This window comes from Brassica napus, unplaced genomic scaffold (assembly GCF_020379485.1).
Source record: "Brassica napus cultivar Da-Ae unplaced genomic scaffold, Da-Ae ScsIHWf_207;HRSCAF=365, whole genome shotgun sequence".
Classification (NCBI taxonomy): Eukaryota; Viridiplantae; Streptophyta; class Magnoliopsida; order Brassicales; family Brassicaceae; genus Brassica; species Brassica napus.
Window position 1 is genome coordinate 1 of NW_026015493.1, and position 26,437 is coordinate 26,437.

The following is a 26,437-nucleotide window of genomic DNA, read 5'->3' on the forward strand; positions in this document are numbered from 1 at the left end:
GAAATGGCCATGGATCTATGTAATGAAAGCCTCCTCTGTTGGGACAGTGGCATTTGTTGTGTATCGTGGCTCCTTTTAAACTCAAATGGGAAGCTCTCCTATTGGGTGTTATTCTCGCTATGATGTCTGCCCTCAGCATTACGTTCTCGTACCATAGAACTTGGCTCATCGGAGCTTTAAGCTACCTAAATGGCTTGAATATTCATTTGCTTTTCTGCCCTTTTCGCGCTTCAGGTAAATATCATTTAAACTGAAAACAAACATGAGACACACATGTATACTCACCTTTTTTTGTAACTGTATACTCATCTATTCATTTGTCTTTTGGAAAGGGTCATCCAATAGATTGGGGTGAGCACACATAGGTTCAGGGCCGGCCTTGGCTAAGCCCATGAAGTTAGGGCTTTGGCGCCATAATAATAAGTATAGAGGGGCGCCAAATTTGCTGAAGTTCATGTTAGTCTAGTGGTCTTCAACTTCTAGTGTTGTCCTTCATGGCGAGGTTCGAGGCCCACTGCATTTATTTTGATTTTCCTAATTTTTTCTTTTCTGATAATTGCATCTACTAAAGATTTTTTCAATCATGAATACGGAAATTTGGTTACACGTTTCAGCAATCCTAACTTATTATTATGCATGCATGTATGTCTCTTCTGTATTTTTTTGTAAGTTTTTGTAATATTGTTAGAAATCATGAAATTCAGAAAATTTAAAACTATCCTAGACATTTAATATTTTGCAAAAATCTATGAAAACAATAAAGTTGTGAAGTTGATGTTATCGTACTTATATGTTTTGCTTTATCAATATACTATATATTTTGTTCATTTTTCTTTGTATTTGTATAAACTCTATTAAAGTTAGTATTAGAAATTAACTAAGTGAACTTAAAAGATATTAAAAAAAAAACAGACAAGATGAGTTACAAATATCTTTAGATCTTTTGTAATCATTTATTTAAATTTTTAATATCTGAGACTATTTTGATTATATTTTAAAATATAATAAAATTTTAACTGTAGTTAAAGGGTAATATTTTATTGTTCGCTTTAGGCACCGGACAAGTCCGGACCGGCACTGCATAGGTTCCATCACCAGTTCACAGATTCGGACCGTGACCCACATAGCCCCATTGAAGGTTTCTGGTTCAGCCATGTCTTCTGGATATTTGACAGCAGTTATATCAGAGAAAAGGTAACACAACGTTATAATATCTTTACCCTGGGTCGCATTGGACTAAATCCCATAAAACTAGGTTTTAGGCGCCAAAGTTATATAAATGTTAACTCTCTTGGTCAAGTGGCTTGAGTTCTTTACTTCTTTTAAATATTCTTCACGGATGCAAGTATGAGTTTGCGATAACTGAAAGATTCTGCTACAAGCCATGTTTGTGCAAACACATCAGTTGACATATAAAAAAAAGAAGTAAAAGGAATCAGACTTTTGTTCTTTTCGTTTACAAATTATAAAATAAAAATCAAATTGAACAAAATAATAATAATAAAAAATAAAAATCAACTAAAAACCAAAACCCTCTAATTATCTTTTCAAATCAATGCTATTTACCATAGATGATTCAACTTTCCACTTTTATTATCCTATTTTTCTCCCAATTATTTTTATCTATATATTTAAAATAAGAACACCCATGAAAATAATTGTTTGGTTCTAATACTCTTAGACAATTGAAAATTCCGTAATTTTACAAATTAAACAGATTTTAAAGCGACCATTGTCTTGTGTTATATTTATCAGTTATGTATTGTTCTGTTTTTTTCACTTTAATAAAATAAAGCTATTATAAATTTCATGCATTTCTAGAAAGTGATGCTGTAAACAAAATAAGAAATCAGCTAAGTTGATACAAAAGAAATTGATGTAATATGAAACCAATGGTATTCTCTGGTAACCTGTTCAATGGAGATGAATATTTTAGAATCATAATTTTAACAGTGTAGTAGATTAATCTATTACGTTTTTCTGTTGAAATTGCAGCATTGTGAAAACAATTTTGGCTTTTTGTTTAGCTTGATTTTAAAAGTTTTTTTTTTCAAAAAAATTGTTGTTATTAGAGGGCATATTTTTATAGTGTGCTTTAGGGCATCTCCATCTCCACTCTATAATTTATTCCAAATATGGAGTAAAAAATGGAATATGAACAAACAATAAAAATCACTCTATTTATAGAGTAATCACTTTTTTTTGTTTTTCATTACTCTATTTTCCACTTCATTTTACAGTAAATTATAGAGTTGGGATGGAGATGGTCTTAGTAGCCACGAGACCTCGGACCGGCAACGTCTCTAACACCAATATTTTTTTTTTTGAAAAAGGCTTTAACAACCAAGATTCTTATGATAAAACAATGGCTAACGTACGTACATGTTGCAACCATGCAAATTAATGTAAACAGTGTGGAGGACGTGACAACGTGATGGACTTGAAACAGCAATGGTTCTATAGGTTTCTACGAAACACAATTTGTCTCCACATCATGACGTTTTGGACCCTCGTCTATTTGTGGGGTGGCCTACCTTACCTAACTTGCGGCGTGGTAAGAAAGTTTTATTGTATTAATGTTAAAACATATATAAACGAACAAGAAAATTCTCATCTATCTAGTGAAACTAATTTGCAACAGGGTGTTGGAGGAACAATCACTTATCATGGGACTGGGATCGTAAACTCGGCTTGCCATATTTGGGGCTCACGAGCCTGGAACACCAAGGACACATCTCGTAACATTTGGTATATATTATCTCTAGTAGTTTTTTTAGAGACATAATCAATCCATAACACCTTAACCGAAAATGATATTGAGTAATACTTGTGGAATGGTGTAGGTGGCTGGGACCATTCACAATGGGAGAAAGCTGGCACAACAACCACCATGCCTTTGAAACCTCGGCTAGGTATGGACTGGAATGGTATCAGGTAGACTTAAGTTGGTACCTCATTTCGTTCTTCCAGGCTCTCGGTTTAGCCACTGACGTCAAATTGCCATCAGAAGCTCAGAAACGGAAGCTGGCTTTCGCTCGTTAATCTCAACTCTAAACCTATATATTTCACTTTCAACACTGTTGTCTTCATTACATATATTCATTACTCGTTCTTTTTTTTAACAATCAGTTCTCATGAACATGTAAAACTAGTCTGATTCAAACAAATTAACTTACATTGCACGCTGCAAGAACATGTCGATCTGTACACCCTTTTAGATTAATATTTATCAGAATATTATTTATGGTATTTTAGCTATTTTGTCTAGCTAGATATTTATATGAATTTTTAACAACCTAAAATCCTTCGATTCTTAGTACCTTTCAATTCTATCTTAAACCAGGAACTTTTTTTTTTTTGTAACTGGGAGATCCAATTGATCGGGTAAGCACACATCGATACCATCACCAGTTTACAGACTCTGATAGGGACCAGTGCCGTGCTAAAGATTTTGGGGGCCTAAGAGAAATTTTTAAAATAATCTTATTTTATAATTATAATGAAATAATTTTCTAATACAATATATCATATTCATCAAATACACAACTCTAACACTGTAAAAAAATAAATTTATTAAGTAAATATACTATATTATGTCATATAAGAAAAATAAATTGATTCAGAAAGTGAGTTAGTCAAATCTCTCGAATTGTTTTTCTTTTAAATAAATCTAAACCACTATATTAAAATTATTTAAATTTGGAGTCCTAAAAAAATCATATTAATCGGAAGTCCGAGGCGAGTGCCTTTTTCGATGGCACGCCGCTGATAGGGACCCACATAGTCCTAAAGAAGGGTTTTGGTTCAGCCATATATGGCTATTTACCGGTTATCTTGTAGAAAAGGCAATTAACTATTGGGTGTAATTAAGAAGATTAGTTTACTTTAATCACAATCAAAGCTCAATATCATATTGTAATGGCACAGTGTGGGAGAAGGACAAATGTGGAATACTTAAAGAGGCAATGGTATTATAGATTCCTTCAAAGAACGGTTCTTTACCACATTCTAGCATTTGGTTTCCTCCTCTATTACTTTGGTGGTTTGTCTTCTTACTTGGGGATGATGATATTTAACTCTTTGTTTTTTCTTTCTGCTTTATATGTTCATTACTTTCCAAAAGAATATCTTGAAGATATATATACCTACAAGAATGCGTTTGTCTTCTTACTTGGGGAATGCGTTTGTCTATTATTACAAGTATTAATAAAAATGACAAATAGTTGTAATGTTGGCGTATATGTAGGGTATTGGGGGTAGCAATGGAGCATCATGTGACTTGTGCATCAACTCTCTTTGTCATATTTGGGGAAGCCGAACCTGGAAGACCAATGACACTTCTTGTAACGTTTGGTATGTAAATACGTATCTTTGCTCAATAATGATTCATCAAGAATACATATACTAATGACATTTCATTTGGTATGTACAAATTCTTCAGTTGCTTTCAAGTTACAAAGAGATGGGATTTCTATATTGGCTTTAGATAGATTATAATGAAAGATGCCTCAAGCTTTAATTTTGGTTAACGTAACACTTGTAATACTATTGTATACTATGCGCGGTGTTTTGTTGTCATCCCGTGTATGGTACTGAAAGTCTGAAACCAACCCTACTCAATTAATTTACGTCCGTTTTCGTATGAGCGAAATTTTAGTATGCGTAATGAAGTTTGCAAACCACATCGTGACAAAGCAATGTCAGTATTGTAAGCCACTAGATTTATCATTGGCTTATTTATAAACATATAATACTGTCGTTGTTAGATTGTTTTTCAGGAAAACATGCAAGAAAATTAGAATTAAGCAACAAGAAAACATTTGACCAAAAAAAGCAAAAAGAAAACGAAAGAAGCGGATTGAACAAAAGCAGGCAGAAAAATGGTTGCTACCGTCATGAAGAAGGCTATGTACGTACTAGAGTTACTTTGTAACGAAAAAGTTACAAACTATGATGTGAGAAGCTTTAGTTGGCAAAACATGTACAGGGTTAATTACATTACCAAACAATATTGAAAATAAACGTCTATGAGCCAAACCTAAGATATAGTCCATTGATTTCTTCCTTGGATATTTCCAACTCTACTCTAATTTTCCTTCTAAATTTGAATTTAGAGTAAAAATGCTTGTACTCTATATTTTACTCTATAATGGTGTAAGCCTATTTTTTACTCTATATATAGAGTAATTTTTTTAGTTTTTGTTCATCACTCAATTTTTCACTCTAAAATAGAGTACCATTGGAGCAACATCCAACTCTATTATAGAGTTATTCTATTTTAAAAAAAAAAAACAGAATAAACCTTTAGAAATTGTCTCAAACTCCAAACAAACCAAAAATGAAGCTCGAAACTATTTTTATTGCGCTAGCCCACAACTCTAGTATCCAAAAGTTCGAAAATGAAACCTTAACGCTCTATATATAAAGAAATAGATAGTGAAAACTACACAAGAAAGTATGCATGGAAAGGCTATATTAAAGAAACTGATGATTAAGTGAATAGGCCCCCCTCCATCTGCTAAACTTCGTCTGGGACCTGCTCCTGGTCCTTCACCTGAGCCTGCGATGAAAAAGCGACTAGGGAGACCCCCAGGCACAAGGAAGGTCGCGGGGAGTCCTGCTCCTTTAATTGGCACAAGCCTACGCAAGCGTAAGGTACAAGTAACTAAACCACCACTCTGCCGGCGAAAAATTCAGACAAGCAAAGAAACAGAGTCACCAAGAAGAAGAAGATCTCAAAACAAAACCGGTGCTGGTGCACCTAGAGCAAACACGAGGGAAAACTCAAGCACAAGCAACTCCGAGAACCAACCGCTGTGCAAGCTCATACCGGCTACATCAAAGAGAAGGAAGACGGATTTTCAGAATCCGTCACTTCCCGGTCCTTAAAAATTATGATATGGAACTGTCAAGGGTTGGGGAATCCCTTGACAGGCCAGAGAATCCGGGAAATCAGTAAAACCATTTCACCGGACATCTTCTTCTTGATGGAGTCAAAAAATCCCACTGAGGTCGTCTTAGACAAATTCAAGCACTCAGGCTACGAATTCCACTATATTATACCACCAGCCGGGCATGGAGCTGGAGGATTGGGTTTATTTTGGAAGGAAAAGATAACCCTTGAGGTGTTAGATGCAACACCCAATCTTGTAGACACTTGCATTACTTATGAAGGAAAAGTTTTCTTTGCCTCTTTCATTTATGGAGACTCAGACTCGCAGAAACGTCGTTTGTTATGGAACCATCTCACGACACTTGCTGAATCACGTGATGCCCCATGGTTTATCACTGGCGACTTCAATGACTTACTCAGCAGGGAAGACAAAGAAGGTGGCCCGACCAGAGCTGAAGGATCTTTTAGCGACATGCGTACTTTCTATGCCGAGAACGACCTCTATGATCTACAATACTCGGGTGACTCCCTGTCATGGCGCGGACAGAGAGGAATCCACTATGTACGCTGCAGGCTAGACAGAGCCGCTGCAAACTCCAAATGGGCGGAAATATATCCAACAGCAAGAAGCATGTATATGGCGTACGAAGGCTCTGATCATAGACCACTGCTGTCTGTATTTGAACCAGGAAAGAAAAAAGGGAAGGGGCTTTTTAGATACGATAGGCGTTTAAAAGATAACCCTGAAGCCACCCAACTTATAGTAGATGCGTGGAAAGAAGAAGCCAACAAACCAATCAGCCATCGTATAGCTCGGGTTCGAAGTGCAATCTCCATATGGCACAAGAATAAGCATCTCAACAGCAGAGAAAAAATAGTAGAAAAGAAGATGGAGTTAGAAGAGGCCCTTTCAAGCACAGCTAATGATCTTGCGCTGATCCGAAAAATCTCTGAAGATTTGAAGAAAGCTTACGCGGATGAGGAAGCGTATTGGAAACAACGGAGCCGCCTACTCTGGCTCAGACTTGGGGATCGCAACTCTGGGTATTTTCATGCAGCCACAAAAAATAGAAAGCGGGCAAACTCCTTCTCAGTAATCGAAGACGCCGAGGGGAATATGGTCTATAAGGAGGGGCAGATCTCCACAGTGATAATAAACTACTTCAAGGACCTGTTCACCAGCGCTGGTAGAGACGACTTGGATATAGTAGAAAGGGCCCTAACACCCAAGATTACAGCGGAGGACAATGAGCGACTTGTCTCCATCCCCAGCGCAACAGAGATCAAAGACGCTATCTTCTCAGTTCACGCCGACAAAGCGCCCGGCCCGGACGGTTTCTCTGCGAGCTTTTTCCATTCGAACTGGGATTCTATTGGAGTGGACATAGTGCTGGAGGTGCAGAAATTCTTCGAAACTGGCTTTCTACCCGAGAAGATCAATGAAACCTTTGTCCGACTAATCCCAAAGATCCAGAATCCGAAAGCCGTCTCGGACTACAGGCCCATAGCCTTGTGCAACGTTTACTACAAGATCTTCTCCAAGATCTTGACAAAGCGTATGCAACCACTGCTAGCTCAGGTCATCTCTGAAAACCAGTCCGCATTCGTCCCTGGGAGAGCGATTTCGGATAACGTCCTCATTACACATGAAGTCCTCCACTACTTAAAGACGTCCAAAGCAAAACAGAGAGTCTCAATGGCGGTGAAAACTGACATGAGCAAAGCTTATGACAGACTCGAATGGGGATTCATTCGGAGAGTATTATTGCGGCTGGGATTCCACGCAAAATGGGTCGACCTGATCATGGCTTGCATCACATCTGTTACCTACGCCTTCCTCATCAACGGCTCGCCTAGAGGAAGAGTTAAACCGAGCAGGGGAATCCGACAAGGAGACCCACTATCACCATACATATTCATCTTGTGTAGTGAAGTGCTCTCGGGGCTGTGTAACAATGCGCAAGCGGACGACAGCATGGAGGGGATCAGAGTAGCCAGGGGCTGCCCTCAGGTTACCACCTCCTCTTTGCCGATGACACTATGTTCTTCATTAAAGCGGACAAGGACAGCAGCTCGGCTCTGGTTTCTATCCTGAAACAATACGAGTTAGCGTCGGGTCAGACAATCAACCCAAACAAGTCGACTGTCACCTTCTCTTCCAAAGCGCCGGGACCTTTAAAGACAGCCATCAAAGACGTGCTGCAGATTCAGAAAGAGGGAGGTATTGGCAAATACCTTGGCTTGCCCGAACACTTCGGTAGACGGAAAAAAGATCTCTTCACTGCGATTGTGGAGAGAATAAAACAGAAAGCGAAGAGCTGGTCAAATAGATTCCTCTCTACAGCCGGGAAACTCACCATGCTGAAAAGCGTCCTAACGCCAATCCCCTCCCACTCGATGACTTGCTTCAAGCTTCCTGTCTCTCTTTGCAATAGAATACAATCCGCATTTACGCGCTTCTGGTGGGACAGCAATGACGGGACACGGAAAATGGCTTGGGTCGCATGGTCAACAATGACAAAACATGCTTCGGAAGGAGGATTAGGTTTCCGCGATGTACAATGCTACAACGATGCCTTTCTTGCTAAGTTAAGCTGGCGAGTCTTAAACCACCCGGAAAGCCTGATGTGCAAAGTACTTCTTGGCAAGTATTGCGCCAACGAGAGGTTCATGGAAGTTGAGACAAGGGCCAACGCATCCCATGGGTGGCGTGGAATTATGATAGGACGGGACCTTCTCGCAGCAAACACTGGCTGGACGGTGGGTACGGGTGAGGATATAGAAGTATGGAACGACCCCTGGTTGGATAACGCAAACCAACTGCGTCCGATTGGACCGGCTCCCGAACTCCTAGTTCATCTAAAGGTTGCGGACCTGATTGACCCTATCCAACATGACTGGGACAGAGCAAAGATCCAAGCCACCATCCCTCAGTATGAAGATACTATCCTCAGAATAAAACTGAGCAAAACAGGAGCGGCTGATAAACTTAGCTGGCTCAAAAACGCAACGGGTGACTACACTACCAAGTCTGGCTACTGGACAGCGTATGAAATGATGCGACAACACGAAGAACAGCACCACCAGGCGGAGTTCGACTGGAATAAAGGGATTTGGGGACTGGAAGTTGCCCCTAAGATCAAACTGTTTCTGTGGAAGGTTTTCCAAGGAGCATTACCAGTGGGAGAAAGATTAATCTCGAGGAATATAGCCGGTGATCCAAAATGCGTGCGATGCGGTCTCACTGAATCTATCCATCATCTACTCTTTCAATGTGAGTTCACTCAAAGGGTATGGGCACTAGCGCCCATCACCCCAAACGTTGAGGGTAGCGGATTGATAGACTTTCCTGTGGATTGGCCGAACCTGCTAAGGCTGAACTGCCTTCCCCCAATTGGTCTCACGTCTGCTGTACTTACCCCTTGGCTTCTCTGGTCCTTGTGGATCGCGCGCAATAACCTCCTTTTCAACAAGAAAATGGCCTCACCAGAAGATGTCATCACCCGGGCTGTAGCTGCTTCGAGAGAATGGCTAAATGCACAGGAACCAACTGTCAACAACCCCCGAAGAAACCCTAGAGTGGAGACAACAGTTGAGAACTGCCACTGCTTACAAACAGATGCAGCATGGGGAGCAGATACAGGACTCGCAGGCCTTGGATGGACCGTCCACAAGAACTCAGAGCGTTCAGAATTTGGTGCACACTGCTACTACGTGGCGTCTCCTCTGGTAGCGGAGGCACTAGCCATGCGCGAAGCAGTCCAGAAATGTCGAGAGTTGGGGATCCAACGCCTCCGATGTGAAACTGACTCCGGTCTGCTTGTCAAAGCAATTACCTCAAGGAAACCAAGTCCAGAACTCTATGGCATTATTTCCGACATTGTTGCCTTAATCTCAGAGTTTGAGCTGATTCAATTCAGGTGGATCCCACGGGAGAAAAACAAAGCTGCCGATGCTTTGGCTAAGAAAGCTTTGCGCCTTGAAACTGTTGTATTGAACTCAACCCTTAGGGGTCTTTAAAGTTTGAATGAATGAATGAATGTGTTACAAAAAAAAAAAAAAAAGTGAATTCTCTGTAAAGAATTTTAAAGCGTGATATGTCATATCAGAAAAATACAATACACAAAATATTAACATGCAAATACTTTCGTATTTGTATTTATATAATATTTTATTCTTACTAAATTAAATTCGTATCCCTTATATATTAATTGAGGAACATTTGAAAAGATGTAACCTCAATTTTGTATTAATTAAAAGAGGCCCCAATGCATAGGTGGCACTCAATTAGGTAGTCAATTACATTCAATTGAAAAATAAGTATGTCCACATTCGATTTTTATATGTTGTTAGATACATAAGTTGGTCAAACTATATGATATAATGATATGATATGATATTTTCTTTCCTTAAATAAAACCTACGGAATTACCATAAATGACTAATATATATATGACAATTAATGATTTTAATAATAAAGATTTGATAACAATGTATATCTCCTCCATCATTTTTTGTTTAATTTTATATTATTAAAATAAATTAAACAATCAAATTAGCTATAAAAATAAAATTTAGATTTTTTCGTATATGTTATATTTTGAATTTTTAAAAACGACAATAAATGACTAAAACTATTAAAATTATTATGTTAAAAATTAATGATCAACGGTTTAACATTTTTATTATAAGAAGATACACATGATTTTAAAACCATATGAGTAAAAATCGTTTAATAATAAATAAATAAATATTATATATATATATATATATATATATATAAACACTATATACCATAAGATTACATAAATATTTTAATATTAAAACTTTCAATGAATTTTCAAGAACATTTATAAATTATAAACTTATTAAAGATTTCAGATTGAAAATTTTGTTATCGATGATTTAAATATTTTGTTATAAAACGATATGAACGATCATTGAACCGTATGATTATAAATTCTTATTTAATAAATAATTATACTATTCCTAGAAAAATAGGTTGGTCCATCTTAACTTATATTACACTTTTTATTAAACTAACTATCGAATTGAAAAATAACGTACCAAAAAATGTTTTGCACTTTCTTAAATAAAAGCTACGAAATTACCTAATATGATTAACGTATATGTGAAAATTAATTATAATGAATAATAAATATTTGATAACAATTTTTGTATCTTAGTTCTTTTTTTAATTTTATATTATTAAAATATATTTAAAAATCACATTAAATATATAATAAAAACATTTAAAATTTTTCTTATATGTTATATTTTGAATTTTTCAAAACGTCTATAAATTATTAGAAATTTGAAGATCCCCACTCTGAAAATTTTGTGATCAATAGATTATTTTTTTGTCATAATAAGTTACAAATGATCATAAAATTCTATTAATATGAACTTTTATTTAATATTATAAGAAGATACACATTATTTTAAAACCATATGAGTAAAAAATATCATTTAATAATAAAACATATATATATATATATAGATTATACTATATACCATAAGATTACATAAATATTTTAATATTAAAACTTTCAATGAATTTTCAAAAACATTTATAAATTATAAACTTATTAAAGATTTCACATTGAAAATTTTGTTATCGATGATTTAAATATTCAGTTATAAAATGATATGAATGATCATAGAACTGTATGATTATAAATTCTCATTTAATAAATGACTATATAAAATATACTATTCTTAGAAAAATAGGTTGGTCCATCTTGACTTACATTATATTTTTTATTAAACTAACTATCGAATTGATAAATAATCTACCAAACTTTTTTTTGCACTTTCCTTAATTAGAAGCTACGAAATTACCTAATATGATTAACGTATATATGAAAATTAATTATTATGAATAATAAATATTTGATAACAATTTTGGTATCTTAGTTCTTTTTTTTTAATTTTATATTATTGAAAGATATTAAAAAATCACATTAAATATATAAAAAAATATTTATATTTTTTCTTATATGTTATATTTGAATTTTTCAAAACGTCTATATATTATTAGAAATTTGAATATTCCCACTCTGAAAATTTTGTGATCAATAGATTATTTTTTTGTTATAATAAGTTACAAATGATCATAAAATATAACGCATATGAATTTTTATTTAATAAATATTCAAACTAAATAATATATATATATATATATATATATATATATATAAACACTAATGATTTAAAGCAACAAGATTGGCTGATCAATTTAGTCGTCCAGTTGAAATCTTTCAAAAGTATGTGAAAGACTAAAGTCAAAATAAATATGGATTTAGAATAGTAGTTATATTTTACTAACCAAATACCGAAAAAACCGAACCGAACCGAAACCAACCCGATATCCGGATTGAACACCCGTAATCCAAATGAAGCCAAACTATTGTTTCATTCTCCAAAATATAATAAAAATAATAACTTAATCCCGCGCAAGGCGCGGGTCTTATCCTAGTTGGTTATATAAATATATTACACTGTAATCATATAATCTAAGATAGTTAATAGACACTATATCACAAATAAACATAGAGGAAAAAAGTTTAAACTATGGACGCTTCACACTGATTAAATATTCGAGACATTAGCAGAAGAAAAGTTTTCCAAATTTGGATACTTTAAACATTTAGAAGGTATCAAATTGCGTTTTTAAATTTATGACGTAAAAGCATTCGTAAAGTATTCATATAAGTTACAAATGTTCATGATTGTACATGTGCCTAATATGCTTTGCTCGTAATTCTCGGACTAATCAATCAATCGGGATCGATACGCAAGACAATGAATATTTGAAATGAAGAAAACTGGCCAACCAAATGAATTTATTTCTCTCCTAACTACATTCTCATTTGGAGCCAATAGGCACATACGAGGTAGAGTGTACAAGTGTATTATCTCGTTGTTAAGTAGTGGTGATTACTCAAATGCATAGCATTAAGCCTTAATGCACCAGCATACTCCCATATATATATATATACAATCAAACATTTGCTAAATCATATAACTAATACTATCTCAAAACACAAACCCATTAGTTCTTAATGGGTGACGCAACCAAGGAGGATGTCTCTGGCTCTAGCCGAAAAGTTGTGGGAAAGAAAAGAAGAGCGTATTTCTTTAGGAAATGGACAAAAATCGATGTAATGAGAGCCTCCTCTGTTGGGACCGTGCATTTCTTGTGTCTCTTGGCTCCTTTTTACTTCAAATGGGAAGCTCTCCTATTCGGTGTTATTCTCGCTTTTCTGACTTCCCTCTGCATTACGTTCTCGTACCATAGAAACTTGGCTCATCGGAGCTTTAAGCTACCTAAATGGCTTGAATATTCATTTGCTTATTTTGCCCTTTTCGCGCTTCAGGTAAATATCATTTTAACCTAAAATAAGCATGAAACCACAAATGCATGTATATATACTCAGTTATTTTTCATAATCTTTTTGGACAGGGTCATCCAATAGATTGGGTGAGCACACATAGGTTCCATCATCAGTTCACAGATTCGGACCGTGACCCACATAGCCCTATGGAAGGATTCTGGTTCAGTCATGTCTTCTGGATATTCGACACCAATTACATCAGAGAAAAGGTATAATATCTCTACCAAACCTAACCATTCTTGAACTACGTACATGTTGTAACCATGCAAATTAATGTAAACAGTGTGGAGGACGTGACAACGTGATGGACTTGAAGCAGCAATGGTTCTATAGGTTTCTACGAAACACCGTTGGTCTCCACATCATGACGTTTTGGACCCTCGTCTACTTGTGGGGTGGTCTACCTTACCTAACTTGCGGAATTGTAAGAGAAGTCCTCTTGTACTAATGTTAAAAACATATATAAATGAACAAGAAAAATGTCATTTATCTAGTGAGACTATTAATTTGCAACAGGGTGCTGGAGGAGCGATCGGTTACAACGGGACATGGCTCATCAACTCAGCTTGCCATATCTGGGGCTCACGAGCATGGAACACCAAGGACACATCTCGTAACATTTGGTATTTACTAGCTCTAGTAGTTTCTTATAGAGACATAAAGAGAAAGACTAAAACATATATGCCTAGAGTCGTCTTTTAACATATGTAATATGCAAGTGAAAAGTGTAGCGGTCCAACATGATCTAGATCTAAAAATAATATTTTTTTTGGAAAATATATATGTAAATTAGGATGTACAATTCAAAATTTTATATATCCTTCTAAATTTAGAATTTATAAATTTCAAAATAAACTTTAAACATAAATTTAAAATTAATAACTTTAAAACTATATCATTATGTCGTTAAGTATACTATTAATAACTTTTTTGAACATGGTTTAGAAATAATTTGAAACGGCACTCGTAATCACCATATCACTTTCACCGAAGATGATATTAAGTGAATGTCGAATGATGTAGGTGGCTGGGACCATTCACGATGGGAGAAAGCTGGCACAACAACCACCATGCCTTTGAAGCCTCAGCTAGGCATGGACTTGAATGGTATCAGGTAGACTTGACTTGGTACCTCATTTCATTATTCCAGGCTCTCGGTTTAGCCACTGACGTCAAATTGCCATCAGAAGCTCAGAAACGCAAGTTGGCTTTCCCTCGTTAATCTCATCTCTGATTCTATCTATTTCGCTTTCAACTTTGTGTGTTCTTGATGATATGTACTCTGTGACTTTATTTATGTAAAACTGTGTTGGTAACAATCAGTTCTCATGAACATGTAAAACTTGTCTGATTCAAACAACTTAACTTTTTAAGTACATTGCACGTTGTAAGGACAATGAAAACATTATTAAACCAAACTATTCATGATCTGTACATAGCAAAACATTATCTAATGATTTAGCTTAAGCTTTAAAATTGTCCTTTGCTCTTCTTATAACGCCCAGAGCTTCTGCTTCATCTGCAGTCTCTGGTACACCTAGAACCCGGCGAATATCCATGTTCCCAGTGCGGAGAAACGGGTTGCACGCTTTCTCCATTTTCACCGTCGTTGGAATCTGAGATTAAACAGCCACAAGTGATCACTTCGGAGACTTATTTTATTATCTATTGCAACAAAAGTAACATGTATGACAGTGAGATTACTGAAACGAGAGAAGAAAGATTTACCGTAGGTAACTTCTTGCCACGGAGCTCTGCAATGTAAGCTGCATAAGACTGGAGTACCTCGTTAGTTGGTTCTACAGATAACGCAAACTTGGAGTTACTCTGCAAAATAAAAAAACCATTTAATGTTAGATAAACTAGATTTTTTAACCGCGCTACGCGCGGATAAGATATTATATGTATTTCACAATTCTAAAAAATAATATATAATATTGTATTATATTATTTAAAGAATATAAAATAAGACTACATAACATAAATATATTTTTTATTTTTTCTTTGTGAAAATCATTATGTTGTTTGATTGTTGTACTTAATTCACATATTTGCATAGATATTTGTGATAGATGAATAACTATATTTTTATTATCAGTAAATAATATATATTTATTATATAATATAAGAAAATTGAAATTATTTACTTTTTAACAAACTTGTCTCATGTTGGGGACTCGGTTATAGACATATCATATTCGAATGAAACATTTTACACTTATCAATCTTCTTAACAATTAAGAAACAAATCTAATCTTCTTAACAATTAAGAAACAAATCTGAATATCAAAACAATATCTCATACGATCTCTTTGTGGAATAACTGCTCTGAAGAAATTGAATTTATGCATCAAAAAAGACTGAAAATGGATGTGCATATGTGTTATCTAAGTCAGTTTTAAAAAAAAAACTATTTATAGTTCATATATCATTTATGTCCATCCTATTTTTTTGTCCATCATTTCTTAAACATCTTGAAATAAGTAATGCTAATTAATAATAAACTTTTTGCTCACAAAATAAAAATCAAATTTGTTTAATTATCGCTTAATTTGTCTAACTGATATATGTATTTCTCAATTCTAAAAAAATAATGTATAATATTGTATTACATTATTTAAAGAATATAAAATATGACTACATAACATAAATATACTTTTTAATTTTCTTTATGAAAATCATTATGTTGTTTGATTGTTGTACTTGATTCACATATTTGCATAGATATTTGTGATAGAAGAATAACTATATTTTTATTATCAGTAAATAATATATATTGATTATATAATATAAGAAAAATAAAATTATTTACTTTTTAAAAAACTTGTTTCATGTTGGGGACTCGGTTATAGACATATCATATTCGAAGGAGACATTTTTACAGTTATCAATCATCTTAACATTGAAAAACAAATCTAGATATCAAAACAATATCTCATATGATCTACTTGTGGAATAACTACTCTGAAGAAATTGAATTTAGGCATCAAAAGGACTGGAAATGGATATGCAGATATTTTATCTAAGTCTGCTTCACAAAGTACTATTCATAGTTCATATATCATTAATGTCCATCCTATTTTTTTGTCCACCATTTCTTAAACATCTTGAAATAACTGATGCTAATTAATAATAAATTTTTGCTGGAAAAAAATCAAATTTGTCTTATTATCACTTAAATATTTTATTAATATGGTCTAAGAAGCTTTTAAGTGATATCATAGTTTAATTTATTAGTTTTTTTGTTACTTTTTAGAGGTTTTTGTATTTAAGATTTTTTTTTCATATTAAACTTCTATTTCTTTCACAGAATTGATATATATATATATCATAAAAATTACCATCAAATCAGTTTTACTTATTTATTATTTTGTTTGAACGAAAATACACTTTTTAAATAATTTAATTTAAAATATAATTATATATTAATTTGCTGTATTTTAACAATTTCATTGATTTAATTAATTTGCTTTGGTGGATAACTTAAAAGTTTTCATATGAATCTGGGAAAGCAAGCTTATGTTGTTATATTATATTTATTTTGTGTATATAGAATCTATATATAATGTTAGTTTAATAAAGAAAGAACATTATTTTTTTTGTAACTTCAAAAAGATACATTATTACAATTTGAAATGAATCAAAATTGAATAAAATGGTAATTAAATATTTGTAAATCTAATTGTTTAGTTGGATTCTCATGAAAAAAAATCGATTGGTTAAACAAATGTTTTAAAAAAATTGTGGTATTTTTTTGTCTATAAATTATAAATTTATTGAATTAATATATTTAATTATTGCATCCTTAAATAATATTTTATTAAGACATTAGAAAAAAATATGTTTTGAGTTGTTTTGTCAAATTGTACAAAAATCTATGCTTTTTCATATTTGTAACTTCAAAAAGATACATTATGACAATTTGAAATTAATCAAAATTGAATAAAATGGTAATTAAATATTTGTAAATCTAATTATTTTTTTTATCTTGTTTAGTTGGATTCTCATGAAAAAAATCGATAGGTTAAACAAATGTTTCAAAATTTGTTGTGTTATTGTTTTGTCTATAAATTACAAAATTTATTGAATTAATATATTTAATTATTACACCCTTAAATAATATTTTATTAAGACATTAGAGAAGTATATTTTAATTGTTTCCTATGCTTTTTCATATTTGTCACGAAAATTTATATGTTAAACTTACTTTTACAAAATTCTTAACTTTGTCACGAAAACAAAAATCTATGCTTTTTCATATTTGTCAACGTTCTCACACTTTCTAAGAATATATTAGCTTAGTCACTTACTTATTTTTTTTTTACAAAACAAAGTATCGGAGTCTTGAAAGTTGAATTTATATTATTGTAAATGTACATAAGAGTTTGTGATTATATACTTAGTGGTTCTTGTATATGTGTCCAAGAATGTTTCAATGGCTTAGTGGTAACTGTCCTATATATATATCATACTAACCCGGGTTCGATTCTCACCTTCGCATTGTTTTTTTTATTTTTTTACGAAAAGTAAATGAGATGACATGGCAATTTCGGGTTCTCTGATTGGTTGATTTTTCTATCCTATGTGGACACCCTCTCCAAGGCTTATATCCCCCTTTTAGTATAGTATAGATTTTCCAAACGTATGGTACTCAATATAATGATCACAAACCAGTGTATATTCATGGCCACAATATATGCTTGTGTCATCTGGCAAAGCAACTATCCTCTGGAGCGAAGCTAGCATCTTCAGAACAAGATCCAGATTGTTTGAAAAGAAGAACACAAGGACTGTTAAAAAAATACAATGCTCTGGCAATGCAACCATGAAAGATTATTATAAATGATGCATACCTGCTCTGGAGTACCTTCAAAGAGCTTACCACACGATAAGCTAAATAAGGTGTCCCCAGTGAAAACTGCTCGTGCCCCTGGAAAGTAGAAACTAATATGGCCTACAAGCAAAAAATGAGAATTTTTTAGAACAAGGCTTAAAACAGTAAGCCTGCCGGTTCGGGTAGTTCGGTTTTTGTTTAATTTGGTTCGACATAAATCTTACCGAATTAACCTGAAATAAAATTTGATTTGGTTTGGTATTCGGTTAGTTCAGTTCGACATAAATCTTACCGAATTAACCCAAAATAAAATTCAGTTCAGTTTTGGTATTCGGTTAGTTTGGTATACGGATAAAATAAGTGAGCTTTGAAACCACTATAAAGCAGGACTATACTAAGTTAAACACTGACAAGGTAAATTGCTGTAAACCAACCTATTGTGTGGCCAGGAGTTTCCATAACATGGACTTCATGGCCAGCAAACTCCCACTTATCACCATCTTCCAGAGCTATATCAATTCCAGGAATCCGTTTCCTATCTACAGCTGAACCTACCACCTAAAGTACATACCAGGTTATATAGTGTGCAATTAATTATTTACAAGAAAATTGTAGAAAACACTTGCTTACCTTTGCACCATACTTTTCTTTTAATTCCAAGTTCCCACCAGTGTGATCATAATGGTGATGTGTATTCAATATATATGATAGAGTTCTACCGTTCTTATGCAAGGCATCCATAACGGGAACAGCCTCAGAAGGGTCAACCACACCAACTGTACCAGTATCCTCGTCGTGTAATATATAAGCATAGTTGTCCGCAAGACATGGCACCTGCAAACAATAAAGGATTATGACGTTTTAATCAGACACAGAGATATAAGCAAGAAAAGTATCACAAGACACAAACCAGTTCAATTTGCAATGAGGAAGAGATATTGGAGGCACTGCAGAATCTTGACACGGGAAGAGATCTACTCTTAAGAGGCGAAGAGAACAACTTCATCGCACCAGAGGCAAGACCTTTTCTGAGGCTAAGCTGTCTCATACATGGCTGACTTGTTAGCTTCTGATAAACAGAGGAAAACAGAGTTTTAATCAAAGATATGAACAAGAAAATTTATTAACAGCGAAGGGCTAAGCTTTAGAGTGATAAGCTTATGTGCATAACTCTGAAGCTACTAGAAAAATAATTACCAAAGCAAAATTTACAATCCTGACACTGAGAGACAAAGATTAGAGGAACTATACAGCACGAGTTTAAAGAGGGAAAAGAAACACAAACCGTAGAACATCGAAAGAAATAGGCTGCAGAAGAAACTTTCGAGATAGCTTGCATCTCTCTCAGCTGAGAACTCTTTCTTTGCTCGATGGAGTGTAGAGAGAGAGAGTCGGCGCGATTTCTACAGAGAGGGGTGAGATTTTTCGTGAACGTTCTAACAGCAAATACCGACCCAATCTCCACTTTTACTAAACCAAATCAAATTAACTAGACCGAACCGAACCAAACCAATAATCAGGGAACCAACTGTGAAATTGATATTGAGCCACTTAACCTGTTTGTATATATATATATCTTTCATACTTGGATATGCTATTTTTAATCATTTCCCACCCTATTCGATTTCTTATTTCAAAATTAAACCTTTTTTAATTTTACTCTGTTTTCATTTTATAATAGATTTATTTAATAAAATAAATTTTTTTTCATAAAATTATTTTATTTACAAAAATAAAATAAAGTTATACATTATAAATGCTCTTACGAACTTGTTATTTTTTGTCATCTGAAATTCTATGGATCCCCAAAGCCAAAGCCATTAAGTAAAATACCGAGTATGATTAAATCAAATAAGATCGAAACAATGTTCTTAGACATATTTAAAGTTGAACCTCACCAGTCACCCTACTATATTAGAAGTATTGAATTTTGTAAAATCAAAATAAGGGCTGACTTTGAATTATATAATAATTCTTTTAATACACATTCATATAGTTTTTTTGGTAACTTACACATTCATGTAGTTTCTTCCTTGAACTTTCCAGTTTCGTATACCGATATACACGCTCAGGCACACATGAGGTTTGCCGTGCTTAACATTTTAAGACCTAAATCAAAGTTCTGAGTCAAGATCGGATCGGCTTTCTAGTCCTGTAGAGAGGTCTGGTCCAGTGGTCAGGTGGATAATTATGCTATCATTGAGGCAACAGGTTCACCAGCCAATTCAGTTTTAGCATGTAGATCTCACTTAACATGCAGATTTTATATGAAAGATCAACTAACTAAATTAGTTCATTATACGCATATTTTCAAACATGAAAAATAATAATTATCTAGTTGCTTGGCAGCTTAGCTGTTCCTGAAATGAGTATATATTCATAAATGAAAACTTTGACGTAATAGATTTAGTACATTTCATATATGGTAAACGCGTCCATTGACATGTAACATAGTTTATCTTTTTTCATTTCATAGTTCACATTAAACATAACGTACCCCACACGCTTGAATCAAATGTTGAACACCATTATTCTTTTTGTAGCTAATATACAGTCAAAGTCAAAGATAGTGAAGAGAAAAAAACCAAAGTGAAGCCATGAGATGTTAGCCAAAAATACTCTCTCTATTTGTAAGTGGCACTATCGAATTACAATAAAACCAAAAAAAAATTACAATAGCTACTAAAAGGCCCTACAACAAAAATTACGTTCCCATACGTAAAAGAAGTGATCAGTTTATGTTTCCTTTGGACTAATAATAGTTAAAGAGTAGGAAAAAGATATATGAAGACACATACTATGTTAGTTGACATTTTTTGTTGTTTCCTTAGACATCAAGCGCGTTTAAGCCATTAGGACGTTCCCAACCTCCCCCGTTGAGATACGGTTCGTATTCTAGGTGCTGGAAAGGGGTCCGGTTTGCGGGTCGGGTCGAAATTGTTGCACCAACCTTCCCATGTACACATAGACGTAGGTGCCATGGGTGACCGATCACTTGATTATTTATCATTGCTGGTATCATATTTTGTTTGTTTCAGAATAATTTCGTGAACTTCATATATTGCGTACCACCAATATAATCTTGGTTTAATTATATCAAAATATCAAACAGAAATGCCTAAAATAAAAGAATAATGATTAAAAAGTTACATGTTTTCTTTGAACTTTTAAGTTACATATGAGTTCATAAACAAATAAAAGAATAGCTAGCTTTGACAGCTCTTACAGAGTTTATAGTTCGAGCCGATACACAAAATTATAGTTGTGTTTATTGCGTTAATTAACCTTAAGAAAATAAATAAATAAAATGTGACGGCTCAGCCGTGGCACGTTCCCGAGCCTTTTGGGTCGTTGGTACAACCGTTTGGACCTGACGGTGGCACCGTACCTCTTTGCAGCAACTGGAGCACGAACTGGATCTTACCATCGGTTCGTAACGGCCTAGCCGCTTCGACTGGTGTGGTGGCCAAGAAAATCACCAAGAGTCCGAGCAAAATCACTCCAAATATCAATTGCCTCTTCATCATCATTTCTATCTCTCTCTTTTTTTTTTGCGTGTTCAAGTAAAGAATAAAAAAAAAAAAATTCTGGTTTGCCAGTAGAAGCTGTTGTATGTCTTTACCTCCTGTTTGATGTGTATCACTTTAGTTCGATAATGACCTATATATAAGGTTTCGATTACGTTGTTGGTTGATTTTTAAATTGGTAGCTTTGTGTGACTTTGGGGCTCTTGGTCTTACTTCTGATATTCTTGTGGCTTGACTTTTACTTGGAAAGACTTGGTTTTCAAATTTGAACCAAACTTATAGGAATTGATCAAACAAGTTAAGATGACACGCTGCTTGGACCGCAATGTATATCACAAGTAAACATGAAAAAAATAAGTGATAAGCCAAATCACTATACCGGTTACAACCGTTAATTAATTAGACTCCGGTCCAGTTTGTACTTTGTACAATTGTACTCATTGATTAATGTTTAGCTTTCGACATTTAATTTGCTACTCCATGCGAGTCTAGTAAATGTAAGAGAGCAACCGGTTAAGCTTAAGAATTGTGGTTAAACCAATAGTTTTTTTTGTATAAAAATAAACTATTAATTATTATTTTTATGTTGGTCAACCAGACTATTGATTCTTTATACTTTTTTTGGTTTTCCAACCCTATTTTAAACGTTTCATGACGTAGATTCACATTCCATTTTGGAGGTCAGGATGACATGCAGAGCCGGTCCTATAAGGAAGCGGAAGAAGCGGGTGCTTCCAGCCGCAAATAAATATTAAATTTAGCGGCCACATTTAACCAAAGTTACTCAGTAGCTCTAGTGGTAGTGTTGAATCTTTAGTTTGCGGATGTTATGGGATCGATCTCTCATAATACATAATTGGCCACTTTTTACATCTGGCTTCGAGCCGAATAATTTCACGGACCGTCTCTGATGACATGCCATCACCTAAAAAACGAAACCACTAAGCAAATGAACTTGGAAATTTCAAATGTCTCATAAAGCGAAAAATATATTCAAATAGATGAAAAATATTCAATTCACTAGTTTGATTCAGTCTTTACTCTCATAGACTCCACCAGAAAAACGAAGACATGCACTTGTAGGTGTGAGTATGTAACATTAAATATACATGAATCAGTATATGAAATTTCAAAGAAATTCGTAACTCACAAATACATTACGACAGTGAGAAAAAAAACAGCTTATTAAATTTTAGTTTGTTTTGATATGTCATTATGTCTTGGGCTTTGACTTTGTGTTACGCGGCTAACATATATTTGACTTTTCTCGGGTGGCTATTCTACGGAACCAAGGCTCTGATGAATGGTGAACTGTGAAGATCTGGGTTTCTACACTAAAAACATCAATTTGATGAACATCTGGTGATAAAGTACAATGAGTAGCTTCTAGTAACTCCTAATATACACCTTCAGATTCCTGCACGTATCCAGCTAATGCCATCTGTTCATATACCTCATCAAGCAACAAGTAAACCTCATCTGAAGCAGAGTGAGACTTATCAGCTGCAGCAAACACATGAACTCGTTTACCTAACTCGATCCAACTTGTCCCTGGACATAACTTTTCTATACCCAACCCTCTCATCCTTCCTCTCACCTCTGCAACATCTCTCCACCTGTTTTCTCCAGCATACATGCTAATTAAAAGCGAATAGTACCCACTATTCCTCGGCTCCAGAACCATCAGTTTCTTAAACGCTATCTCAGCTATCTCTAAGTTCTTGTGAAGCCTGCACCCATCAAGCAACGCCCCCCAGATAACAGCATTTGGTTCAAACTCCATACTTTCAATCAGCTCTAGAGCCTCTAGAATCAACCCAGCTTTGCTGAATAAAGCAACCATGCATCCGTAGTGTTCAATGTTAGAGACAATGGAGTAATCACTACTCATGCTACGGTATACTTTCTGCCCTTCTTCTACAAGACCAGCGTGAGTAGAAGCGGTTAAAACACTAACGAAAGTGACTGCGTTAGGTTTGATCAACTCCACCTCCATCTTCTCAAGCATTCTCAGTGCTTCTCGTGCATAACCATGAGCCGCTAACCCTTCGATGATTGCATTCCAACAGAACAGATTCTTTTCAGGCAAATTAAAGAACACAAGAAGCGCTCGGTTCAAGCAGCCGCATTTGGAATACATATCCACCAATGCTGAGCCAATGTAGACATCAAGAACAAACCCGTTCTGCACCGTGTACATATGAACCTCTTTACCTATCTCCACCACTCCTAGATGCGCGCAAGCTGATATAACTGTCGACATAGTCACCTCATCAGGAACAATCCCTGCCTCGGTCATTTTGTAGAACACTGAGATCGCTTCTCTATACCTCTTGTTAAACGAGTAGCCTTTGATCATACTCGTCCATGTGATTATATCCTTCACAGGCATCTGATCAAACAATGACTCAGCTACTTCCACGTTACCTAATCTCATATACCCATCAATCAAACAGTTCCACGTGGCAACATTCTTCTCAGACATCCGGTTAGCTAACGCATTCGCAGAGTCCATATCAAAGTCTCTAACATAAGCAGAAACCATAGTAGTCCAAGTAAACTCATCTCTCTCAGGCATTTCATCGAACACCTTCCGTGCTTCCTCAATTCTACCCAATCCCGAGTAAAACACGATCAGAGTCGTCTGAATTTGAACATGGAAGCAAAACCCAAACTTCCAGATGTGCGCGTGAACAGATTCACCAACCACACGATCGAAAAGAGACGCCTTTACGAGAGAAGAGTAAGTGTAGCTCGACGGAGAAACATAGTCTCTGAGCATACGGACGTAGAGTTCGAGAGATCGAATCGGGAGAGAGCACGTGACGAAGCCTTTGATCAACGCGTTGTAGACGAATACGTTGGGTTCCTGCATCTGGGTCATGGAGGAGAGAGCGAGATCGATGCGGTTGAAGGAAGTGCAGGCAGTGATGAACTGGTTCATAAAGAAACAGTCTTGGTTTTGGCTGGTCTTGACCATTGCGGCTAGAGCTGAGTCCAGGAGCTTGGGGGATGAGCATTGCTTGATTAGCTGCAGAATCGGGAGGTTTTCGAGAAGTGAAGTTGAGCAACGTCGGAGGCTGGAGACGGTGGTCAGAGCATTCATGTAAGAATCTAAGGTTGTCGGTAAAGACACGACTTTAGTTTATTAAGAAGGCATAGAGACAAACTAGCGAAGACACTCCGGGAGAGACAGAGGGTTTAGACTTTATGAAAAATCAATTAAAAGAGGAAAGTCCAGTTTTGTGGCTGCCTGTTAATTATAAGGCCTTTGGGTTTAAAAAAGAGAGAGTCCATCATGTGCATTACTTTGTTGTTTTGGCCTTGCATGTGCAACAACTTAAAAAAAAAAAAAAAAACTTTAAGCAAGCTATGATATGGTTACTTTCAAAATTTAAAATATTTTGATGAAAACTATCTGAGTTTTTGTGATTAATTAGTTACTAATAAAAAAATTTGCTCGATTTTCTTTCTCTTCACTTATGTTTTTCATTTTGGTAGATTATATTATGATGTGGCGTATCACTCCATCTTTTAATATGGTTAGTTGTTTTACAAAAAGTATCATACTAGTTTCTTTAGAAAAAGCCGCTATCACCATGTTATTGTTTTGTCTTGTGTCTCACTGGAACAACGAATTGGAGGGGAAGAACCGTAACACTCTTTGAGAGTTTTTAATTGGCTAATGTTAAAGCCTAATAAATTATATTGCTAGCTACTTGCCTAATTTTGATGCACAATTTAGATATAATAATAGTCAATCAGTTGATTTTTTTATATGTTAAACCAGATATAGATATGACGTAGCTGGGATTCATTCGATACGGTCATAACCATGTATCCCCACTTCAAATTATTTATGGCCACCAACGGCTAACGATGTTTCATTTATTGTTGTTTATCACTGCATACTTTCCACTTATATCATATACTATACTAAAAGGCAAATATAAGCCATGGAGAGGGTGTCCACGTAGGATAGAAAAATCAACCAATCAGAGAGCGCGAAATTACCACGTCATTTCATTTATTTTTCGTAAAAAATAAAAAAACAATGCGAATGAAAGGATCGAACCCGGGTTATAATGACATTAATAAAGGGCAGTTACCACTAAGCCATTGAAACTTTCTTGAACACATATATAAGAATCACTAAGTATGTAATCACAAACTCGTATGTACAATTACAATAATATCAATTCAACTTTCAAGACTCCGATACTTTGTTTTGTAAAAAAAAATAAGTAAGTGACTAAGCTAATATATTCTTTGAAATTGTGAGAACATTGAAAAATATGAAAAAGCATAGATTTTTGAAAAATATGTTTAAGAAATGATTGACAAAAAAATAGGATGGACATAAATGATATATGAACTATGAATAGTACTTTGTAAAGCTGACTTAGATAACACATCTGCACATCTATTTTCAGTTCTTTTTTATGCCTAAATTCAATTACTTTAGAGGAGTTACTCCACAAAGAGATCGTATGAGATATTGTTTTGATATTCAGATTTGTTTCTTGACTTTTAAGAAGATTGATAACTGTAAAATGTCTTCTTCGAATATGATATGTCTATAACCGAGTCCCCAACATAAGACAAGGTTGTTTAAAAAGTAAATAATTTTATTTTTCTTATATTATATGATAAATATATATTATTTACTGATAATAAAAATATAGTAATTCATTTATCACAGATATCTATGCAAATATGTGAATCAAGTACAACAATCAAACAACATAATGATTTCCATAAAGAAAATTTAAAAATATATTTATGT

At 34.6% G+C, this 26,437-nt stretch overlaps 4 protein-coding genes and 1 pseudogene across 4 annotated transcripts; 2 read left to right on the plus strand and 3 right to left on the minus strand.

The window, feature by feature from the left end:
- The first annotated feature begins 22 nt into the window (after window positions 1-22).
- Window positions 23-3,070, plus strand: LOC111208482 (annotated as a pseudogene).
- A 9,833-nt stretch (window positions 3,071-12,903) lies between these two features.
- LOC125599991 (delta-9 desaturase-like 1 protein) lies at window positions 12,904-14,668 on the plus strand. The gene is made up of 5 exons (XM_048772985.1): window positions 12,904-13,272; window positions 13,359-13,499; window positions 13,574-13,714; window positions 13,807-13,913; window positions 14,314-14,668. Exons 1-5 carry the CDS (start codon window positions 12,958-12,960, stop codon window positions 14,510-14,512), a joined length of 903 nt encoding a protein of 300 aa, XP_048628942.1. The 5' UTR covers window positions 12,904-12,957; the 3' UTR covers window positions 14,513-14,668.
- On the minus strand, window positions 14,600-19,583 carry LOC106419873 (probable hydroxyacylglutathione hydrolase 2, chloroplastic). The gene is made up of 8 exons (XM_013860715.3): window positions 19,410-19,583; window positions 19,035-19,193; window positions 18,755-18,958; window positions 18,559-18,682; window positions 18,144-18,244; window positions 17,962-18,036; window positions 15,019-15,117; window positions 14,600-14,906 (listed from the first exon to the last, which is right to left on the minus strand). Exons 1-8 carry the CDS (start codon window positions 19,461-19,463, stop codon window positions 14,754-14,756), a joined length of 969 nt encoding a protein of 322 aa, XP_013716169.1. The 5' UTR covers window positions 19,464-19,583; the 3' UTR covers window positions 14,600-14,753.
- A 1,856-nt stretch (window positions 19,584-21,439) lies between these two features.
- Window positions 21,440-21,716, minus strand: LOC111209149. Its single transcript, XM_022708980.2, has one exon. It carries the CDS (start codon window positions 21,652-21,654, stop codon window positions 21,442-21,444), a length of 213 nt encoding a protein of 70 aa, XP_022564701.1. The 5' UTR covers window positions 21,655-21,716; the 3' UTR covers window positions 21,440-21,441.
- A 1,261-nt stretch (window positions 21,717-22,977) lies between these two features.
- On the minus strand, window positions 22,978-24,886 carry LOC106419844 (pentatricopeptide repeat-containing protein At1g06143-like). The gene has a single exon (XM_013860685.3). It carries the CDS (start codon window positions 24,755-24,757, stop codon window positions 23,048-23,050), a length of 1,710 nt encoding a protein of 569 aa, XP_013716139.1. The 5' UTR covers window positions 24,758-24,886; the 3' UTR covers window positions 22,978-23,047.
- Window positions 24,887-26,437: the final 1,551 nt, after the last annotated feature.